At 36.2% G+C, this 19,948-nt stretch overlaps 2 protein-coding genes across 4 annotated transcripts in view; one reads left to right on the top strand and one right to left on the bottom strand.

Annotated features, from left to right (window-relative positions):
* The window catches only part of LOC121418397 (apoptosis-stimulating of p53 protein 1-like), a 39,938-nt gene extending 38,788 nt beyond the window's left edge, over positions 1-1,150 (top strand). For all 3 annotated transcript variants that reach the window (XM_041612239.1, XM_041612240.1, XM_041612238.1), the window contains exon 9: positions 528-1,150. In XM_041612239.1, the coding sequence (XP_041468173.1) occupies positions 528-560 (33 nt within the window). In that variant the 3' untranslated portion in view covers positions 561-1,150. The remainder of the gene's footprint in view (positions 1-527) is intronic.
* A 5,084-nt stretch (positions 1,151-6,234) lies between these two features.
* On the bottom strand, positions 6,235-10,796 carry LOC121418395 (mediator of RNA polymerase II transcription subunit 29-like). The gene is made up of 4 exons (XM_041612236.1): positions 10,404-10,796; positions 8,979-9,037; positions 7,848-7,932; positions 6,235-6,955 (listed from the first exon to the last, which is right to left on the bottom strand). Exons 1-4 carry the CDS (start codon positions 10,626-10,628, stop codon positions 6,734-6,736), a joined length of 591 nt encoding a protein of 196 aa, XP_041468170.1. The 5' UTR covers positions 10,629-10,796; the 3' UTR covers positions 6,235-6,733.
* Positions 10,797-19,948: the final 9,152 nt, after the last annotated feature.

Here is a 19,948-nt window from a genome sequence, read left to right as displayed (position 1 = left end):
CTTTTATTGTAAGGATGACAATAGTATAGTCACAGATTTGAACTTAGGTTTTCGGATGATGATTTTCGAAAGTTACATAGTAAGATATTCCAAGTTTCAATATTAGCATCGAATTCTACTACATTTTATTCCAAAAGTGAGTCGCAGACCAATCGTTCAGAGAATTTCAAAATAAGTTTTGGAGAAAAGGAAGATGCTAGATATGGAATTAAAAGAATGAGAAGGGTAGAAACTGCGTACAGAAGTTGCTTTTTAGATGGAAAAGGTTCTGTTTAGTGGCATTTATTTCTATTCCTCCCAGTTATCCTGAATTTGGATGAACAATGTGAATTGTGACCAATTAATTTGCCATTTTTCTTCATGATCTGTCGACGCATTCCTATGCGAAATACTAATTGTTTCAATCATCCCTATTTTGAAGGTTTAAAGGTCGGAAAACTGTATCATGTCTGTTCAGACAAGTTATATCTAATTGGTTCCCTTCCACATCTATTTTACAACCATTTCTTTGTGTGTCTTTCCAACAGTCTTATCCTCGAGTGAAGCCTCTCTATAGATGATAGCCTTTTATTCAAAGGTTTCAGTGGCCATGGACCAAGTTAGAACAGGACCTATGCAGAGTAGACCAGGACCTGCTTCACAGAACATTGCTCATTCTCATTTTGTATTACACAATCAGAGGAAGGACTGTTGAAAGATTTTAGACCAGTTTCTTTCCCAACTTTCCCCTCTTTGGCACAAAGGGCATTTCTGTCTGTTTACTGGTTGTCGACCTGGCTGTAAAAGTGATGAACACTGTCATAGAAATGTATCATACAAGTAAAAGATCAGTGACTTTATATAGTAGTTGTATTTATTATTATGTGTTGGACTTATTTTTATTAAGATTTATCATTTCCTGTTTCATTCTTATTCAATGTATGAATTTGAATGAATGTATCATTTATTATTATATATTATTATATATCTGTTATCAATATCTTGCACTCTGCACTGTGAAGATTTCAAGTGGTACATCTGTCAGAATTTTATATTATTATTTGCTTGGGGTCACTTGTGCCTGGTAGGCAAATAGCGAACTGAATCACTATGACCGCAGGTCTCTCCTCCCGATATAATTGATTGGGGGAGTGCAGGTGGACCACTGCACCGGGGTTTCTTCCCTACTCTTATACGAATAGTGCAGTGGGTTCTTAACTTGCAAAGGTGGTGACTCTCCTCTACACGGTACCTCCATTTAATGTCCTATCAAGAGTGACGGTGTTTTCCACTATAACATAGCCTGCATCTATGAAACATGGGAGAGACATTTACACACGACACAGGCTTCAGTCATCTGCCTGGGGTGGACTCGAACCCACAACCTTTGGTTCAACAGGCAGACACTTTACCGACAGGACCAACCTAATTTATTTGAATCAAATTGATTCATAGTATCACTGTAGTAGATAAGAATACCGGTAAGTGTTCTGTTATTTGGTTTGGGTGACTGGTGACTATTTTCTCAATTTGTAATTTATTAGAATTAGCACAGAACTTGGAACCCAGTTCGCCTCCTCCCATCTAGGCCTTTCCATATTTTATATCCATGATACCAACATGTATAGCCTGCCATCAAATAAGTGGAAATTAAATTGTGAATATTTGGTTTTAAAAATATGATAGTCCTTTGATTTCTTCTCCTTTTTTAAGGCAGGACTGTCTGGAAGCACACTAGAAAAATTTATATTTCCATTAACTATTCAATTCTTCAGTTATGAACAAGAGGTTGTCCATAATCAAATGCAATGTTCTTATGTGTGTTGTCACTGGAGTTGTTAAAGCTATCTTCGTCTAAACGACAAACCGACACACATTTTTGTACCCACCCGATCATGATCGAATTACTCAGTGACAGTGTGGAGAAAAATCGCATGGGCACGAGCATTCGCAGTAGGATTTGCATGCAAGTGGAGCTGATGTGGGAGTGCCAATCACGTCTCTTGTACCGTTATACACGTCATCAAATTCGAGTCAATTCAGAGACCGAAGCATATTTCGGAGAGGCATTTTAGCGCTTTTAATTGGCGATTTCCATCTTGTGTATTATTTTCGTTATTTTCAAATGACCTAATGATAATCCCCACATCATTACCTTTCCATCGATATATAATAAAGCCATCTGTTTATAATCAATATATTTCTCCTTTAACCTAGGCTCATATAATTTGGTGTATATGATACTAGCATAGATCCCAGGAATTCTATTGATTTTTAGGTCAGAAGGTCAAAGGTGAAGTCGCCACCTTCCACTTTTCTTGCTTGACCAATAACTTTATATTTTGCGTTACAGGCGGGCGTATTATGTGCTCGCCTTAGAGACACTCGTTATTTCATTATTGCTACAGATACTTTCAGTATAAAATGAATATGTTGAAATACTGGTAAAAATAAATTCCCACCACAAAAAAATGACTGAATATCTATATTTCTCGTTTCTACATGTATTATTGCTACACATTTTGCAATATTAGAAATCAAAGATTTGGGTTGTGTCCTGTGCTTACACTGCATGAGACGTTTGTTTATATTTCTCTTTTCTTTTCCTTTTCCAGTAATATAACTTGACAATGCTGTTCACATTGTATTCAGCTTGGTGCTAATATTTTATAGGGAGAGGATTTTATATTTTACACATAAAGCCACATTTTATAATACATTTATGTTTTTATATCTTTATCTTTGGTTTTCATTACATATTTATCAATGCATTTCATTATGTGGACTTTAACAGTTGAATGAATGAACTTGAATTTTTTGGAACATCAATGAAATTCTGCTGAATTTTTCTTTGATTTAAAAAATTAAGTTTAATCCGAGTATTCAAGATATATCAAGTATTCAGTAGGTAATCAGTACTTTCATTATGAAGGAAAGTAATTGTACAGAATCTTGCACAATTTGTAAATTAATCTGCACTATGAACTTGTATTCGTTATATATTGGATGTTGATGCGATGGATTCATATTTAATCGTATTCATGTATTTGATTAAGGTGGATTTTAGGAAGTTATGAGTACGGTATTCAGAAAGAGCTGCACAACGTGTACATACATAGAATGTTATGTTTTTGAGTAATTTGATGTACAGATCAATGTACCGTTTAGAATAATACTATTGTAATGACTAATGAAACAGTTCCTTACAAGAATAACTTTGTTTTTGTGCTTTATTACAACATTGACTGGTCTCTAGTAATAGTGTTTTAAGAGAGAGAGAAATATGTTCACAGGAATGATTCAGTTACTATTCAAATCAATTTTATGAGATGAAATAAAATTTATGAAATTCGATTGGCCATCGGATTACAAAAATCATATCAGATGTTAGTTTCTCATAAATTTGATTTCAAATCATGAAATTAAGAATTAGGCCCAGTAGTAACTGGGAAGAGAATATGAAAAATGTGGAGTGGATTCAATTTGCAAGTGTGTCCCAGAAATGAGAATGACATAAGATGGAGTTGAGTGGAGAGATATTTGCAATCAATGTGTGAACCAGGAGAAGAACTGTACTTCAATTGATATTTAATCTCTGAAGCAGGAGTCATATCATGGATTGTACAGTGATCAGTCTATTGCAACCCATGAAAAAAATACAACTGGATTGGAAATATTTATTGTATCTCTCTATGTTCCTTGATATTTTACTCTAATAAGGTACTACTAAGCAATGACATCACATTTCAGCATTTTGGGTAGCATGTCTCAATGGGGCAAGATGATAAACATCTTCAGCACAAATTAGGATGAAATTAGTTTGGAGGTGGTGGTGGGGGGAGGGGCTCCCAGGAAGTGCTTAGACCCAGAGCTGCCAACTTTAATTGTGAACCAGAGTGCCGCTAAGACGAGCACATAATACGCCTGCCTGTAACGCTAAAAATGGAGTTATTTGGATGTGTTTATGCTTCCATTGCGAGGACAGAATCAGCGATTTCAAACGTCGATTCAAAACGCCGATCGTAAACGTTCTGGGAGTGCTGTTTATGCTTAACTTTTCAGATCATGATCTCCAGCTGGCTTCACATCGTAAAGCGAGGTCAAATTGGGCGCGCCTTTTTTTGAAAGTTTTTTTTCCGATTGTTGTTATTACGTGGAGATAACATGGAGCAATACGACTGTATTTGCCCGCGGATTTTCATCTCACCGGAAGCATGTACCAAATGACGTCATTTAAACACGTTTACGATCGTGGTTCTGTTTATACTTCCCCAGAAAGCCTGATTCTGGTCAAACAACGTTTACAAACGTACCTTTTTGTGAGTTTACGATCAGCGTTTTGAAACATCGTTTAAATGAAAGTAAGCATGGACGCAACCGTGTTTTGGACTAATCACGTTTGGAAACACGGATTCTGGCTAGAAAAGTGGAAGCATAAACACGGCCTTAGTCAGGCAAGAAAAAAAAAATGGAAGGTGGCGACTTCACCTTTGACCTTGGGATTTATGCTACTACATTCAGAGCTGGTCTTACGTAATATCAGCTGCTGTTTATGGTCTTACCCTCGAGCTTGCAGAGGGATTATCGGGCGATACAGGGTTGATGGTGCTTGGAAATGAAATATGGATCCTCCCTCTTTCTGTCTTCCTATCTCCTTTTTACTTTTCTATGTTTCCTCTTTTCCTTCGTTACGTTTAGTTTTGTTTCTTAAAACATTCTTTTTTCCTTCCTCAGCTTCTATCTTTCTTCCTTCCTTCCTTTGGCTAAAAAACTTTCTTTAATTCTTTCTTCCTTTCTTTATTGTTTATTGCATGCAGTCATTTTTCTTCGTTCGAAACTATAAACAGAATAACATTGGATTTCAAAATACAAAATGCCTTTGAAAACTTTATTAAGTATCAAATACAATAATTTAATTCCAAAAGGCCTACAACAGGCAGAGTTGCTCTTACGTAATATCACAGCTGTTCTTTCTGGCCTAACGTATTCGTGTAGCAGCAAAGCCCTGGGCTAGTGCGGTCGCCTCTCCAACGAGGGTTTGACATAATGCTACAACATTCGGCACTATATAAATGCCCATTATTATTACAACATGTAAATATTAGAGTTCATTCCATTCTGGAGAATACAAGGTCCTTGAGACATCTACATCCTACAACATGTACAGCATCCAGATATGAATATAACCAGGGCTCTATAAAGAAACAGTTTGTGATGAATCTAAAATATGAAATGTTAAAAAAAAAATTAAAACATTATTGGTTGTTGTCAGTGTTTTGAACAACATACACATACGGTACAACAATGAACTTGATTGGCTGTCACAATTGATTGTAGTCTGTTATGTTACGGAGCCCTGGGCCATCTTACAAACAGTTGCGATTGATCTGATCAATCACAACTATGGACGGCAAGCAACGTCAACATCTAACATGCATGCATGTTTCTTCAAAATATTTTCTATGATGTATATTCATACATTCATCGGTCTCTTGAAGATTCAGTGTGATTCTTTCTGTTCACTAAGGAGATTGCGCAAATTTCCTGTAGAAAAAATTATGACACTCACTGATGGATTTCCACCTTGGTAAGACAGGGCCCAGTAGTGGAGCATGGGCAAAAACATGTTTTTTATTCTCTGGGGCTACTTTACACAACTTACTGGCTAATTCTACAACATTGGACAAGTTTTGACATTGCAGAGAAGGGAGAATTTCAGGGCCCTTTTTTTTCATTTTCCAGGGCTCTTTTGATTATTTTGGGGCAAAATAGCCCGAGCCCTGTGTCATTTTTTTCCTCGGTGTTATAATAATAATGATAATACATGAGATTTGTATAGCACACTTCCCACCTTGATTAGATGCTCAAGGTGCTTCAGAGCAGAACAACAAAAACTATTTACATGTATTACATATACATGTAATACATGTCTGAACAATAAGTCCATGTCTATCAAAAAACACTCTTATACAGGTATACTTTCAGGTTGCCCTTAAAGGTGGTCACTGAAGTCTGGGTTTTCAGACTCTGTGGGAGAGAATTCCACAGGCTAGGCCCTGTATGAGCAAAGGCTCGTTTCCCGCATGATTTCTTAGCAACTGGAAGTTCCATTGACTGTATGAACAATCAGAAGAAGGATTTCAAAGACTATGCGTTCCTTCAGGGGCAACCCGTGAGAGTTTTCAATATAGGATTGATGTTATTCATGATTAATATGTTGGTATTCCATAATTATAATAGTGACACAGTATAAGCAAGTGATTTAGTTTATTCTCTAGCTGCATGGCATTGTGGTATCTCTTTCAAATGATTTTATCAAAGGCATGTTACAAGCTACTGTAATCCTGCCATTTGATTGGCTGGAGCAAATCTGTCACAGAAATGTAGATTGTTAAGGATAGGACAAGGATCTCAGTGATTCTCAACCGCGAATATTCAGTTTGCTGGTTGGCTCTGACATGTACATGTAATTCTCTAGTGTGTCCTGATGAAGACCTGTGCTTTCACTGCATACATGGATAGAGTACATGTGTAAATCCAAGTTGCTATCATAAGTTCAGTTTCTCCTTTCATTTAAGAACTTGAATATCCCATGCAGTCTTAGATAACCATCTCCTAGCTCTGGTCTTGCGTTCACTTTCCTCATGCATCTGTGCCTCAAATAACCGCAAGTGAAATGTGATTTTGTTGATTCTTAGAGCCTATAACATGCAGCATATTTGCCTGTTGAAATGGAATAGCTCGGCTAATTGCGTCATTGTGTCATATTCCTCGAACGTTCTAATTCCTCACAGCATTTTAGGAGGGCAGTTTGAACCTCCGAAGCACACTGTATTTGAGACTTGACTGTCGTGATATACTGGCCATACGTCAGAGCTTCCGTGGGCATCATGTCTGGTTTATGCGAGTGGACGAGTGGAACAGGGGTGTAACGCGCCCCATCCAAGAACTGGGTGGTGCAGTCATAGGCAAGACGCTGACAACAGAAAAAAAAATTAAATCAATCAGTCATATGGTTATTGGATTCAGAAGTTTGTTTTAAAATCATCTAATCTTTGGCCCATTGTCAATCATCTTAATGTAGGAATAATATCCTGTATCATTTTAACCCTTAGTTAACAGGTGGGGGGTTGCTTTGAAAATGTTAATTTAATTTTAAACAGATATTATATCATCATAATCTTCACCAGTATTTGTGCATCATGATTTGAAACTCTAAATAGGCTGTTTTAAATTGAAATACCGGTTTTGACTTCAGATGGTCAGTTTTGCTTTTCGCTACAAAATGTACACATAAAATGTTTCTGATCAAATTCATCAGGATACAAATACATATCCAACTACATGTACAACATTGTAGACATAAACAGTAGGCCTATATTTCCTGAAAAGTAAACAAACAATATACTCTGCCTAAGACAGCCTTCCATAAATCAAATAATCACCCAGGTAGATGCATTATTTCAGACCAGAATATATGCACAACACACATGTTAATCATTTTGACTAAGTAATTTTTAGATTTCTGTGGTCCCAATAGTGTTGACTTAATACACTGCAAAAACTTCGGTGTTGATTTAACACCAGCCTGGAAACTATATCTGTCCACACCAGAGAAGTGTTAAACAACACCAGTTTGGTTTTGGTCTAACACCAGATATGTGTTTATACAACACCAATTAGTATTAAAACAGCATCCGTTTGGTTCCAAACTGGTGCTATTCAATACTTCTCTGGTGTGGACAGATATAGATTCCGGGCTGGTGTTAAATCAACACCAGAGTTTTTGCAGTGTATGCTGAGTCACCTGAACATCAAACATATATTTTTCATCAAATAAACAAGCCCTGCTTAATAATTTTACTTACAAGTGACAGCTCCAACTGATCACACAAAGAATAGAATTCCTCCAGACTTTTGTCAAATCTTGCTGCAATATCATCTGATGCTTTTCTAAGGTTAATAAAAAGAGAGATAAATTATTCGTCATAAGCACCGGAGGGGCCACTTACATTGACGAGTGGATACCATGCGCGACCAAAAAAACACGTAAAAAGGATGTCTTTTTCACGATAGGGCACGTTACGTACGTAACGTGATAAGGGTGTCAAAAACACAAAAATAATGAAAAAAGGGTATCTATTTCGCTAGGAAAATTACGTGTTTAGGGTCGAATTTGCGGGGATGATAAAACAAAATTAAATGTTTTATAAAGGATGTCATTTTTGCCCCAACACTTCGTGTTTAGAGTCCGATTTGCGCGAGGTGTAGAAGTTGGGTCGTAGTAAACCAAATAAGGTATTAAAAGCCGACGACCGAAGGAACCGTAACAATAAAACATTCCTGTACTTGTTTAGGGGTCCATTTCAGGGAATATTTGCCAAGAGTATCGTTTTTGTTTCCAATACTTGTTAAGGGTAGGGTTTCACACGCCAATACTTGTTAAAGGGTTCATTTTCAGAATATGGAAATTACGTGTTTAGGGTGCTTTTCGAGACCCCTTGGTCGCGCATGGTATCCACTCGTGAATGGAAGTGGCCCCCCCGGGTCATAAGCATGTAATCAATACATAAAACAAGAAGCTGGTCCACAAAGGATAGCAATATATGACTATCACCGATATTAAAGGTGAATAGGACCTCTAAAGTTCATAGAGTGCCATAGATTAAATCAAATAATGCAGTCTCCTAGATGAATACATTATTGTACACATCCATAGTTAAGAAACATAGTTACAATTCTTTGTTTTACTCTTTCATATTTCCAACATATTACAAATCCCTATGCAATTTAGATGAACAATTGAAGTAAGAAACAAATACACAATATACATCAGAATAATATACTTGAAACTCAGATCGATCATGAAATACTATAGCTTGAAAATAAAATAATATCTCAAATGTTGGAAATGGAGAGGTCCACTGTGAAACTGTGTTTGTAAATCATGGACTCCTCAAATGAAAGTATTTAACAGTTAATAATCTGACTTGACTTACGTTGTGTTATCAATTGTGGCAGAATGACTGAAGGCTTGGGCAGCAATCTTCATAAGGTTCTATGAATGAAATAAATTTATCAACATTATTAAAACTCTATGATTGTTATTTTCAGGTACATGTATTTTGTTTTAGATCAATGCTGTGGTTTTCATTTCATCAATACTATAGAGGGACAATCTGCAACAAAGGGAAAGCATGAGAATTACTAATCGAAAAGGGTCACTTTCATGAAATTACAGGAAAGTCGGTGGTCGAAAATACATGTTTGTTTTTTTATACCTTTATACCGCATCTACTGGAAAAATACAGTTGTGTCTGCAGTCAAGTTTTCCAACACACCTGGCATTATTTTCAAGAAAAAAAATAGGAAAAATTAAATTCTTTTTAAAATTCCTAACATCATTTCTTGATTCCATTAGAAATTCGCCCAAGCACTTTAAAGGATCTTCTGAAAGTTTTCCCCACAATGGCTGTGCTTTCATCAAGACTTTTGTTTTGTTATTGGGAAGCAATTGTGCAATGGGCCAAGGCGATTGAAAGAACAATGCAAGCCCAACAAGTACAACTGCTTCTCTGACAAGAGCAAAGAGGGCAGCGTAACCACAAAATATTCCTTGCTAGTATTATTTTTCGTAAAACTGTTTTAACTAAAATTGGAATGGTCAAATTTTTACAAAGATGATGGAACCATTTATATTATATATATGGTTAGTTAAGTAGGTATACCTCCATCTTTCAATGTGAGATTGTTAGAAAACAAATGCCAAGTGCCTTGGACAAATTTTAACTCGTGACCAAACATGATTTATTATAGACCAAAAGCTTTTCTTTGTTTGTCTCTATTTTTTCTTTATCCTCTTCTTTTGACTTTTGTTTTCTTTGAATGAATACTTGATCATGCATAAAATGAATGAAAATTATTGAGCGATCACCATATCAGCTCTTCAAAGAAGTTATGAAAATTATTGAGCGATCACCATATTGATGCCCATGATCTGGAAATATATAAGAAATTTCCCATCACCCACTCAAGTCTTTAAATCTATACAGTACCCTCTCTCTCTTTTCTATAAGTTGTGGTTTTGGAACTCAGCCTCACATTCATGCGATTCTGTTATGAAAAAAATAGATTTCCTAGGGAAATCCATCTTTGTTTACTTCGTTCTCTTACATGTCTATGAAGGCCTGTTCAAGATGTCAATGATGAAGAAGTATATGACAGGATTTTTTTGCGTCCTCAAGACTATGCAATACGTGTGATGAGTTATAATATCATAACCTTGTTCATAGAATGAGCGACGTGTGAGTGGTTCCAACCATTTTTTTTTAAATACTAAAATACTTAGCAAATGATTTTTGCTCTCGAACTTCACGAGTCGAAGCACCTCCTGACTAACTTCACAACTGTGCACTGGTTCTTACCCGTAATGCCTCTTTTAATAAATGCACAGTCATCTTCACTTTAGCGATAATATCATGATCTTGATGCTGTTGATGGTGATGAGATGCTGCCGATGCCTGCTGCTGTGGCTGCTGCCCCTGTGGTAGGATCTGTGCCGGCGGGGTCGGCTGGCCTGTCATCGTCTGAGGATGCGGTGGCGGTACGCCTCCCATCGGAGCGGCATTTGGTGGTTGCATGCCTGCCATACCTTTATTTCAAGGTCTTGTTCGGTTCCTATAAATTACAGCTTTGAGTTAACACTGCAATTAAATCAATCACAAAATGAACGACGATGATTTCACGAATATTCGAACCATTCTTTCTACTGACAGACTTCAAATTGTAACTAAAATGCAGATGAGCGTTGAGGGCGCTACACCACAAATTTTGATCGAAAGTCGATGAGGTAGATAATGAGTTGACAGCCAACTGAAATTCTGGCAGAAAATTTCAAATTGTACTTTTTATATTTTTTGGCTTTAGAGGGAGGGGCTTAGATGCTGAATTAAGTGAATTGTACATTATTTTGGAAAATGTTGTAGATGATCGAGTGAAGCGAACAAAAAAAAAGAAACAGATGGGGGGGGGGGGGTAACGTTGATTTCCCCGAAAAAAAGTATGTAGGGGTAACTTTTTAGGCTTAATTGTAAATGAGCACATTTTCGAGTGGGACCCCATATTTTTACACTCAAATTTCTGTTCCAAGGCATAGCATTTTTATCTCATTGAGAAAAAGAACAAAGAATGCCGTTCCAAAGCATAGCATAACTTCTGATCCCGTTCCGAGGACCCTCCTTTTTTCAATAAGCCCGCTCCAAAGCCCACATTTTTTTTGTCTCGCCCGCGGCACGGCCTACCACTTTTGTGGTAGAGTGCCCCCCCCCCTTCTCTCTCTTTCAATTATGGTCATGAGCAGAATTTTTTCGGGGGGGGGTAGACGCATTAAAAAATCAAAGAAACTCGAAAGCGAAGGAACTTGTCATGGGGGCAATTTTGCATTTTCTAAAGTGAATTGGCCTTATCGTGATTTAAGTCACTCATACTTTTGTTTTGGTGAATTTTGTAATAAAAACTTAGCCAACATATGCCCTCATTTTTTCAAAATTTTAGGGGGGGGCAACTCACTGCGCCACTCGTCCACCCCTCCACCCCACTGCATACGACCAGCATGCGTGCTTTCAATGTAACTTATGATTGAACATTAAATGACTTACTATGCTAATTGACCGAGTTCACTCGAGCCATTACTATTCTCTTTGGGAAGTGTTTTTCGGACAATGTGCTAATGCCAGTGTAGGAATCGTCTTTTGTTACTTAAAGACCCGAGTACGAAATTACCATGCAAACAGCACCCAAAATTCTCAATTGTTCTTCAGGACGTACTAGTACATCAAATGATAGTGGAGGGAAAAGGTAGGAGCTTGCAGTCGCGTGTATAAATTCTGATGCCGGTCTGGGTCTCCACAGCTGTTGGCACAACTAGGCTGTGTGTATTCACGTAAGCCAATACTATTCCTAAAACGTTTTTGGTACTTGTCAGACCTCTATAATTATGAAGCAAAATGGGCCCCCAATCTGAAAATTTGTCATAATAACGCAGTTCTTGTATAGAGCATTTCACATTATGATAGAAACGTCCCTATATGCGCCCGATTGGTTGATTGGTGTTGGAGTTAGGTTGGCGCTCTTCAATCTAGTAGATTAAGATTCAGGACTTTGATATTCTACTGAAATTATTTTCTTCATTGTTGACAGTTGACACGATGTACGTACAATCAGGAAAAGTTTGTTTCGTGTGAATTCAGTAGCGTCCCTGGTAATCTTTTTTATTTATTCATTTCTTTTTTTACAAGCAATACAGAGAGTTCAACGCCATTCTACTCATGGATGAACAGTTTAGTTTAAATAAAACTTTAATAAGAGGCTGATGGTGTCTCTGTCATTACCATCATTAAGAATAAATTATTCTCGACCTCGTCCAAAATTACGGGAAAAAGATCTCCCCCCTGATTCAAGTTTTCTTTAGGGGCTACGTCCCTCACCCCGCCACTCTGCTCCTCCACAGTACAGTGTTGATTTAACACCACATAGCTCGAAATCTATTATGTCCACACCAGAGAAGTATTGAAATAACACCAGTTATGAATCAAACCGATGCTGTTTTAAAACTAATTGGTATTATATAAATTTATTTTGATATCACTTTATTGAAATCACAATAAAGGAAAGAAATTTACAAAGTCAATACAAAACATAATAAAATTAAGATAGGCCCAGGTCATGACACATAACTGTCGATGCAGGGCAATATAGTGTAAAACTTAATGTACAATTTCAATAAAACAGGTACATAACATAGACATATATATATAACATATTAAATAAAAATGAAATGTGAAATAATAACAGACTACGTTGGGGTAGATATTAGAGACAAGAAAAAAAAGAAAGAAAAAGAGTTATTCATTCATACACTAAGTTTACAAATATTAGGTTGGGGCCAATCTTCAAAGCGTAAGCAAATATCCTAAATAATTCAAAACATATTATGATAATACTAATAGGCCTAACATTGAAATACAGATTATGGGTAGTGAATGTCATCGATGTCAATATAATATCTAAAACATGTACATTATTGGGAAGCAATAGAAAAAGAAAGAAGGAAAGAGAAATGGGAAGAGATTGAATGAGGAGAGAAAAGAGGGGGTATACATGTATAAAGAAAAGAAGAGAGAGAGAAAGGAGAGGAGAAATCGGAAATAGTGAACAGTATGAGTTATTGCTCCAACAGATTGTAATCGCCCCAGATGGATTCATCCTTTGCACAATATATTGAAAAAGATGAAACAACCGCCATTTTACTCATATTATCTCTAATCAAAGAAAATTTTGTACGTCTGGTCTCAAGAAAATAGAAGAAAGATTTGATTCGTTGGGTGTTTTCTTTGGAAAGAAATCCCCTTGAACCAATTTCAATGGCTAGGAAATCTACTCGGTATCTTATCTGGTGTTATAGATTAGTACCAAACCGGTGTTATTTAACACTTCTCTGGTTTGGACATATATTTTCGGGCAGGTGTTAAATCAACACCGGAGTTTTTGCAGTGTAAAAGACTTTGAAATTTCATGCACGTTAATTTTTTAAGCCCGTCGTTCTAAAAGCTATAGTTGAAACTTTTAAAAGTTATTATTGTAGACAACTTGTTAAAAATTCTAATCAATAATTAGTTTTAAATTTTTAAACAATTGTTTAAAATGTTTAAAAGAACTTGTTCAAAAGTTTAAACAATAGTTTTGAATTGATGGGCCAAAACTATACGTGCGTAAATGTTTAAACAGTGTTTTTGCAGTGATTTCTTTTGCGATCAATGACATCAACCGAAAGGAACCCAACTGGAATTTAGTCTTTATTTTATGCTTTCACACTGCATATATTTTCCTTAACCCTGGCAAATTGCTGGGGCTAAGAAGGTCTTAGTCCCACCAATTTCCCCGGGTTAAACTTAGCTCACTTCGGTTACAGGGGGGGGGGGGTGGGCGATCGCCCAACCAATGAAAATATTTTTGGGGGAACATATCGTTTTGCCCACCCCCCCAATAATTCCGCATGTGCAAAAAATAAAATAAGATTGTAATGTTACACAAAAATCAGCGAGCGAGATTGAAATACACAACTTGTTCTTTATCTAAACTTGTGCTCAAAATGTCCGCTTTTCAGATTGGAATATAAAAAATGTTCAGCTCGGGCTTCGCGCTCGCATCATTTCTGTAGCAAAACCCATACTTTTCATGATCAAATAGGCGAAGAGAATGTCTCGTTTTCAGTTCTAAACCTCAAAAGAATGCCCACTTCAATTTGCAGTAATCTTTTGTTGGATATATATCTTGTTCTTTATTAAAAACGTCCATTAAACTCAATTTTTTTTTCAGATCAAAATATCAAAATTTTCAGCTCGCGCTTTGCGCTCGCATCTATTGTTTTATTTAGATACCGATCTTAATCAATGGTACCAAAAATGCTTAGAATATCAATCTTTGAGGTCAGAGTCCCAGAGTATAAACAAATTTCAGCTCGCGCTTCGCGCTCGCATTAATTTGTTGGTGAGATATGTGTCTTTATCTAATTAGTCATATTTATATACACACACACATTACAGTAGCCTTAATAAGGCCCCCATTCCGCAGAGGGGAGACCTTTGAGGGACCTTTGAAATACAAAAAAATTGGCTAGGTCTTACAGCAATCTCCGAAAAGATCACTGAAATTTGTCATCTCTGTGGCATTGCTCAGAAAGACCCCTCAAAGAACTCTTAAAGACTGATTGATATTTTTTGTTCTACAGGACAGGACTTAGACTTGTCCTATAGATATCTTTCAATGGTCTTTCAGAGATCTTGTATGCAACAAGACAGTGATCTTTCAGAATTCTTTCCTTGGACTTTTCCTGGTCTTTCAATGATCTTTCGCAGATCTGTCAATGATGTCTCATGAGCCTGATAGTGATCTCCGTAAAATTCTTTAGAGACTGTCAAAAGATCATGGAAAGACTAATAAGAACTTTGAAAATTCATCGAAAGACCGCAAAAGACTGCTGAAAGACCACCAAAAGACACATGCAGTGGCGTAACTACGGTGGGGGCATGGGGGCACGTGCCCCCCCCCCCCTCCAAAAAAAATACGGGGAAATAGAGATAAAGAGGGAGAAAGGGGGAAAATGTAGTAGGAAAGAAGAAATTGTTGTTCATTATAATGTTATGTTATGTTGTATTACATAAGAAACATTGTTTCATAACTTAATTTGCTCAAGCGATATGTCTTCATTGTTCATGGTGCTCGCATTTTCTGTTTAACAAGATATATAATCCTGTTGTACTACCTCCCGTTTTCAAGTCATTTTACACCTAATGAATTTCCTCGCACTTAGTCGAGATATTATTGTTTTATGTAGTGACATATGCATATTTTTCGTTTTGATTGCCCCACATTCATAAAACATAATAAAAACCACATCCTGTCCGTGCTTACGTTCGCATTAGTGGATTGGTGAGATATGTCTACTCTCCAGTGAATTCCTAAAATCAGTACTTAAAATGTCCCTTTTTCTGATCTGAATATCAAAAACTTTCCGCTCGCGCTCGCATCATTTGGTTAGTGAAATACGTATGGTCTTGGTGAATTCCTAAAAACAAGCCTTAGAATGCCCCTCTTCAGGTCTGAATTTCCTAAATTTTCAGCTCGCGCTTCGCGCTCGCAATATTTGATTAGTGAGATGCATATGTTAATCATGATTACAATGACTACAACTGCTGAAATTATCGAGGGTACTAGTTTTTTAGTCTGTTTGCTATTATTTTGGCTAAAATTTTGTAGTCAGTATTTAAAAGAGAAAGGGGCCGCATTTTTTTTTAGTTGTGTTGTGTCTTTCCCAGACTTAGGGATCAAAGTTATAATGCCTCGCCTCATAGAAGAACAAAGTTCACCATCGGTGTAGCATTTGTTAAACAGTTAACATAAAATATTCTTAAGCTCATTCCAATAGCATTTGTAAAAGTTGGCAGAAAGTCCATCCGACCTAGGTCTTATCGATTGGCGTTGACATCAGAGCTTCGAAGCATTCAATTTCTGTAATAGCGCCTTCACAATCCATAGCTAAGTCTTCCTCTAAAATAGGTAAGTTCAGATCTTTGTCCCAAATTCACTCTTACTTAAAGAGGTGTCGTTGTATAATTTTTCATAGAATTCTTTTTTGAAAAGGGATATATATATAGGAGAAAATATTCGTTTATTAGTAGATATGTTGGAACATTGTAAGGAAAATAAACGACCTGCATGGATTAGCTTTTTCAATTGATTTTGAAAAAGCCTTTGACTCAATCGAATGGAATTTTCTATTTAAATGCCTCGAAAAAATTGGGTTTAAACAAGACTGTGTTAGATGGATTTGAACTTAATATAATAAAATTGAAAGCGTTGTTCTTAATAATGGATTTTCTTCCCCGGTTTTTTTTTATATTGAGAGAGGGGTAAGGCAGGGGTGCCCACTCCTCCCGTATTTTTTACTCATTGAGGCATTGATAAGACAATCTACAGAGATACAAGGGATTAAGGTTGGAAATAAAGAAATACGAATACGCAGATGATACAATCATAATTAGCTACGGAGAAAAATCTTTAAACTGTTGTTCCATCCTAAATTATTTTGGAAATATATCAGGTTTAAACATAAACATTGAGAAGAGTAACGTAATAAGGCTAAATGGTGTTAGAAATAATAATTTTAAAGAAAGTAAAGTTAAATGGGTAAAAGACGCATTCTCTTCGATGATAAAATACAACAGGCTGACAATCTACTGAAAGTATGGAATATGAGAACGTTATCATTAGCTGGGAAGACAACTGTCATCAAATCTCTAATTCCAAAATTTGTGTATTTATTTAGTATTATTCCAAATCCACCAAAACAGTTTTTTGATTCTCCCAAAGTATTTTTTTTTTCGATTTATTTGGAGTAACAAGAAAGATTGCATAAAAAGATAAGTATTGTTTAACGATATATGTGATGGTGGTTCGAAAACGATTCATACAGTAATTTTTTGCCAGGCACTGAAAATAGCTACAAAGAAATTGAAGGTAACAGGAAGACGTTATTTTATTTACATATGAATAAAATATGCAGTCATTATATTTTATAGGTATATTAGGTAATTTTACAGGTAAAGACTTGGATAAACCAAGAAGCTCCTTGGATGAATAATTTCTGGAAAGATGTTTTAACTTCATGGTCGCATTACAGATACTTCAACCCAGTTAAATATAAAGATATTTTTAATCAATCATTGTGGAATAAATCTTATATTAAAATAGACGATAAAAGACATTTTTAGAACAATGGTTTAAAGCAGGTATTTTATATGTAAAAGATATTATAAAGAATAATGGACTATTTAAATCTTTTCATGAACTTCAAGACGACTTTAATCTGACTAAAATGCGTTTTTATAATATTTTTCATCGATTTCTTGTTAAAAAAAGAATGGAAAATACTTTAAGATCAAGTGTTACAAATGATGAATCTGACGATGTAAATAGTTTAAAGAGATTTATAAGTTATAAGAAGGTGACTAAATCCTGCTATTTAAGACTTGTAAAAAAACATTGTTTAGATTTATCAGAAACCGAGCAGTGTGAAAATGGTATGATGATCTAAGTCTTTTGGTCCAGTGGCAAAATAGATTTTTTTTTACTATTTATTGGGTTACTTTGGATTGAAAATCAGAATGTTCCAATATAAGTTTATTCACCGTCGTATATCAACTAATGAGTATTTATTTAAGATAGGTGTGAAGAAATCACCATTGTGTAATTTTGCTAAAACTGAACCACCAACTTTGATGCACTTATTCTGTTAATGCCCTATTGTTTCTAATATTTAGACGGATGTAAATACTTGGTTGAATTACCACAATATAAGTTGTCACAAATTTTCAAATATTGATATATATTTTGGCGTTCCAGGTAAGTTTCAACATCTCTCAAACAATAATTTTATTTGCAAAATACTCTCATTTTAAGAACAAAATGTCAAGAAGGACAACTTTCGTTTGCTTTATTCATAAATGAGTTGAAATTTGTTGAAAATGTTGAAAAGTTTATTTCTTTTAAAAAAGGCAAGGAGATGCTTTTACTGATTTTGAACTAAGACTTGCTTTTATTTGTTATGTATTTAATGATGTACTTTATCTTCATTACATTGAATATTGATGTATCTTGTTGTACACGATGGTTATTGTGCTTATATTTTGTTTTATTGAAGCAATAAAGATTCAAGAAAAGAAAAAAATGACTACAAGTGCTTCACGTGTTTAAATGTAATTGTAACAAAATCAGCAAGTGCTTGGAACTAGCATTAGATGAATATGATGAGATATGTATCCTCTTAATGGATTCCTAAAATTGGTCAATATATACAAAAATTTCAGCTGGCGCTTCGCGCTCGCATTACTTGTTTAGCGAGACAGGTACGTATCATGAACACACAAAAATTTGCTTATAATGTCCATTTTTAGGTATGAATATAAAAAAAATTCAGCTCGCGCTTCGCGCTTGCATTATTTGATACGTATCCGTGTAATGGCTCTGTAATGGCACTGTCCTTAAAAATGTCTCTATTAGGTCAGTATACCTGGCAACTGAGCGCGTCCGCGCGTTCACGAAGTGACTCAAAGTTTTTGCTGGTGCCTCCCCCCCATGCCGTGATCCACGGTACGCCACTGAAAAGACAATTTTCTTAAAAGACCGCTTAAAGACTCTTTTGAACCGTTTCAAAAAGTTTTGGGACTCCCGAGGACCATAAGACCATTGAAAGAGCCATCAAGAATCGTGAAAGAACTCGAAGATCTTTGAAAGTTACAGCAGTCTTTTAGAGATCTTGCTCTCTGTGGAATGGGGGTTTAACAGACACGCACAAGTTCAATACACATACAGCGGTCATTGACAGACGGCGAAACACATCCGATGTACCACGTGATCTGGATGCATTCCTTATTTGTAGATGCTAGTCTCTCGCACGCTCCCACTGATAACAACATGCCGCACCTATAAACTCTTCAAATCCCGCGATTGGTATTCTAGTTATAAGCCTTTTCAAATGCTATATCAGTCTGAAGTAAACAAATTTATTTTGGGTGGGATTTAGATTATCGTGATCAATGTTTGTTATGATACAGCAATGAACTTTTGAGTTATTTTGCGCCCCCGCAACTCGTAAGGCAAAAACATATTCCATTCTATAACACCGTAAATGAAATCGCGTGGGCTTGATTTGCGATTGATCCAATCAATTGCAACTATGGAAAGCCAACATAGTCAAAGTCAACATATAAAATGCATGCTTGTTTAATTTTTTTCTAGATATGAATGTATATTCATAAATTCATTGATTTCTTGACAACTTGGTGTGTTCTCCTTTGTTAACGAAGGACATTTTGCAAATTTCCTGAAGAAAAAAATATGACACTGATGGATTTCCATAGAGTTACGATGGATTGGATCAATCGTAATTCTCTGTAAGACGGGGCCCTGCGCTACATAATGGCATATATCATTTCAATCTGGTCTTGCTCGGATGATTGCAGAGTTTAAAAGTGCATGCATCCATGTTGCATACTGAACATGCTGAATAATGATTATTGGATTCCCATATTTTTAACATGACAGGGTTATGCCCGTCACAAATCAAGCCCCCAATCTAATTTCTGGAATGAAAGCAAAGGTCTGTGGTTATTTTTATGATTGGGTGGCGGCGAGCCAGGACCGAGGGACGTGACCAAATGGCATTTCCAAAGATAATTCCTTCTCATTCCCCCATGCTAGGGGCTGTGATTATTTATGAACAGATATAAACCTTCGCGATGACAGATTGAAACTTTTGGCGGCAAAAGCACGGTCGTATTATAGGGAGTCCCTGGGTCATTATCGTCTGCTCACGATGCTGAATGCCAGAGGGTCTGGTATAAAAGCACCT

Source organism: Lytechinus variegatus, chromosome 7 (genome assembly GCF_018143015.1).
Source record: "Lytechinus variegatus isolate NC3 chromosome 7, Lvar_3.0, whole genome shotgun sequence".
Taxonomy (NCBI): domain Eukaryota; kingdom Metazoa; phylum Echinodermata; class Echinoidea; order Temnopleuroida; family Toxopneustidae; genus Lytechinus; species Lytechinus variegatus.
Note: the sequence above shows the minus strand (reverse complement) of the source record. Positions and strands in the feature narration are given on the sequence as shown.

Excerpts from the sequence above, each read along its gene's own strand:
- LOC121418395 (XM_041612236.1), bottom strand. The coding sequence starts at position 10,628 with ATGGCAGGCATGCAACCACCAAATGCCGCTCCGATGGGAGGCGTACCG. Across the intron at positions 9,038-10,403 it reads TATTAAAAGAGGCATTACGG|AACCTTATGAAGATTGCTGC; the intron begins GTAAGAACCAGT and ends TTTCATTCATAG. Across the intron at positions 6,956-7,847 it reads ATCAGTTGGAGCTGTCACTT|CGTCTTGCCTATGACTGCAC; the intron begins GTAAGTAAAATT and ends TTCTGTTGTCAG.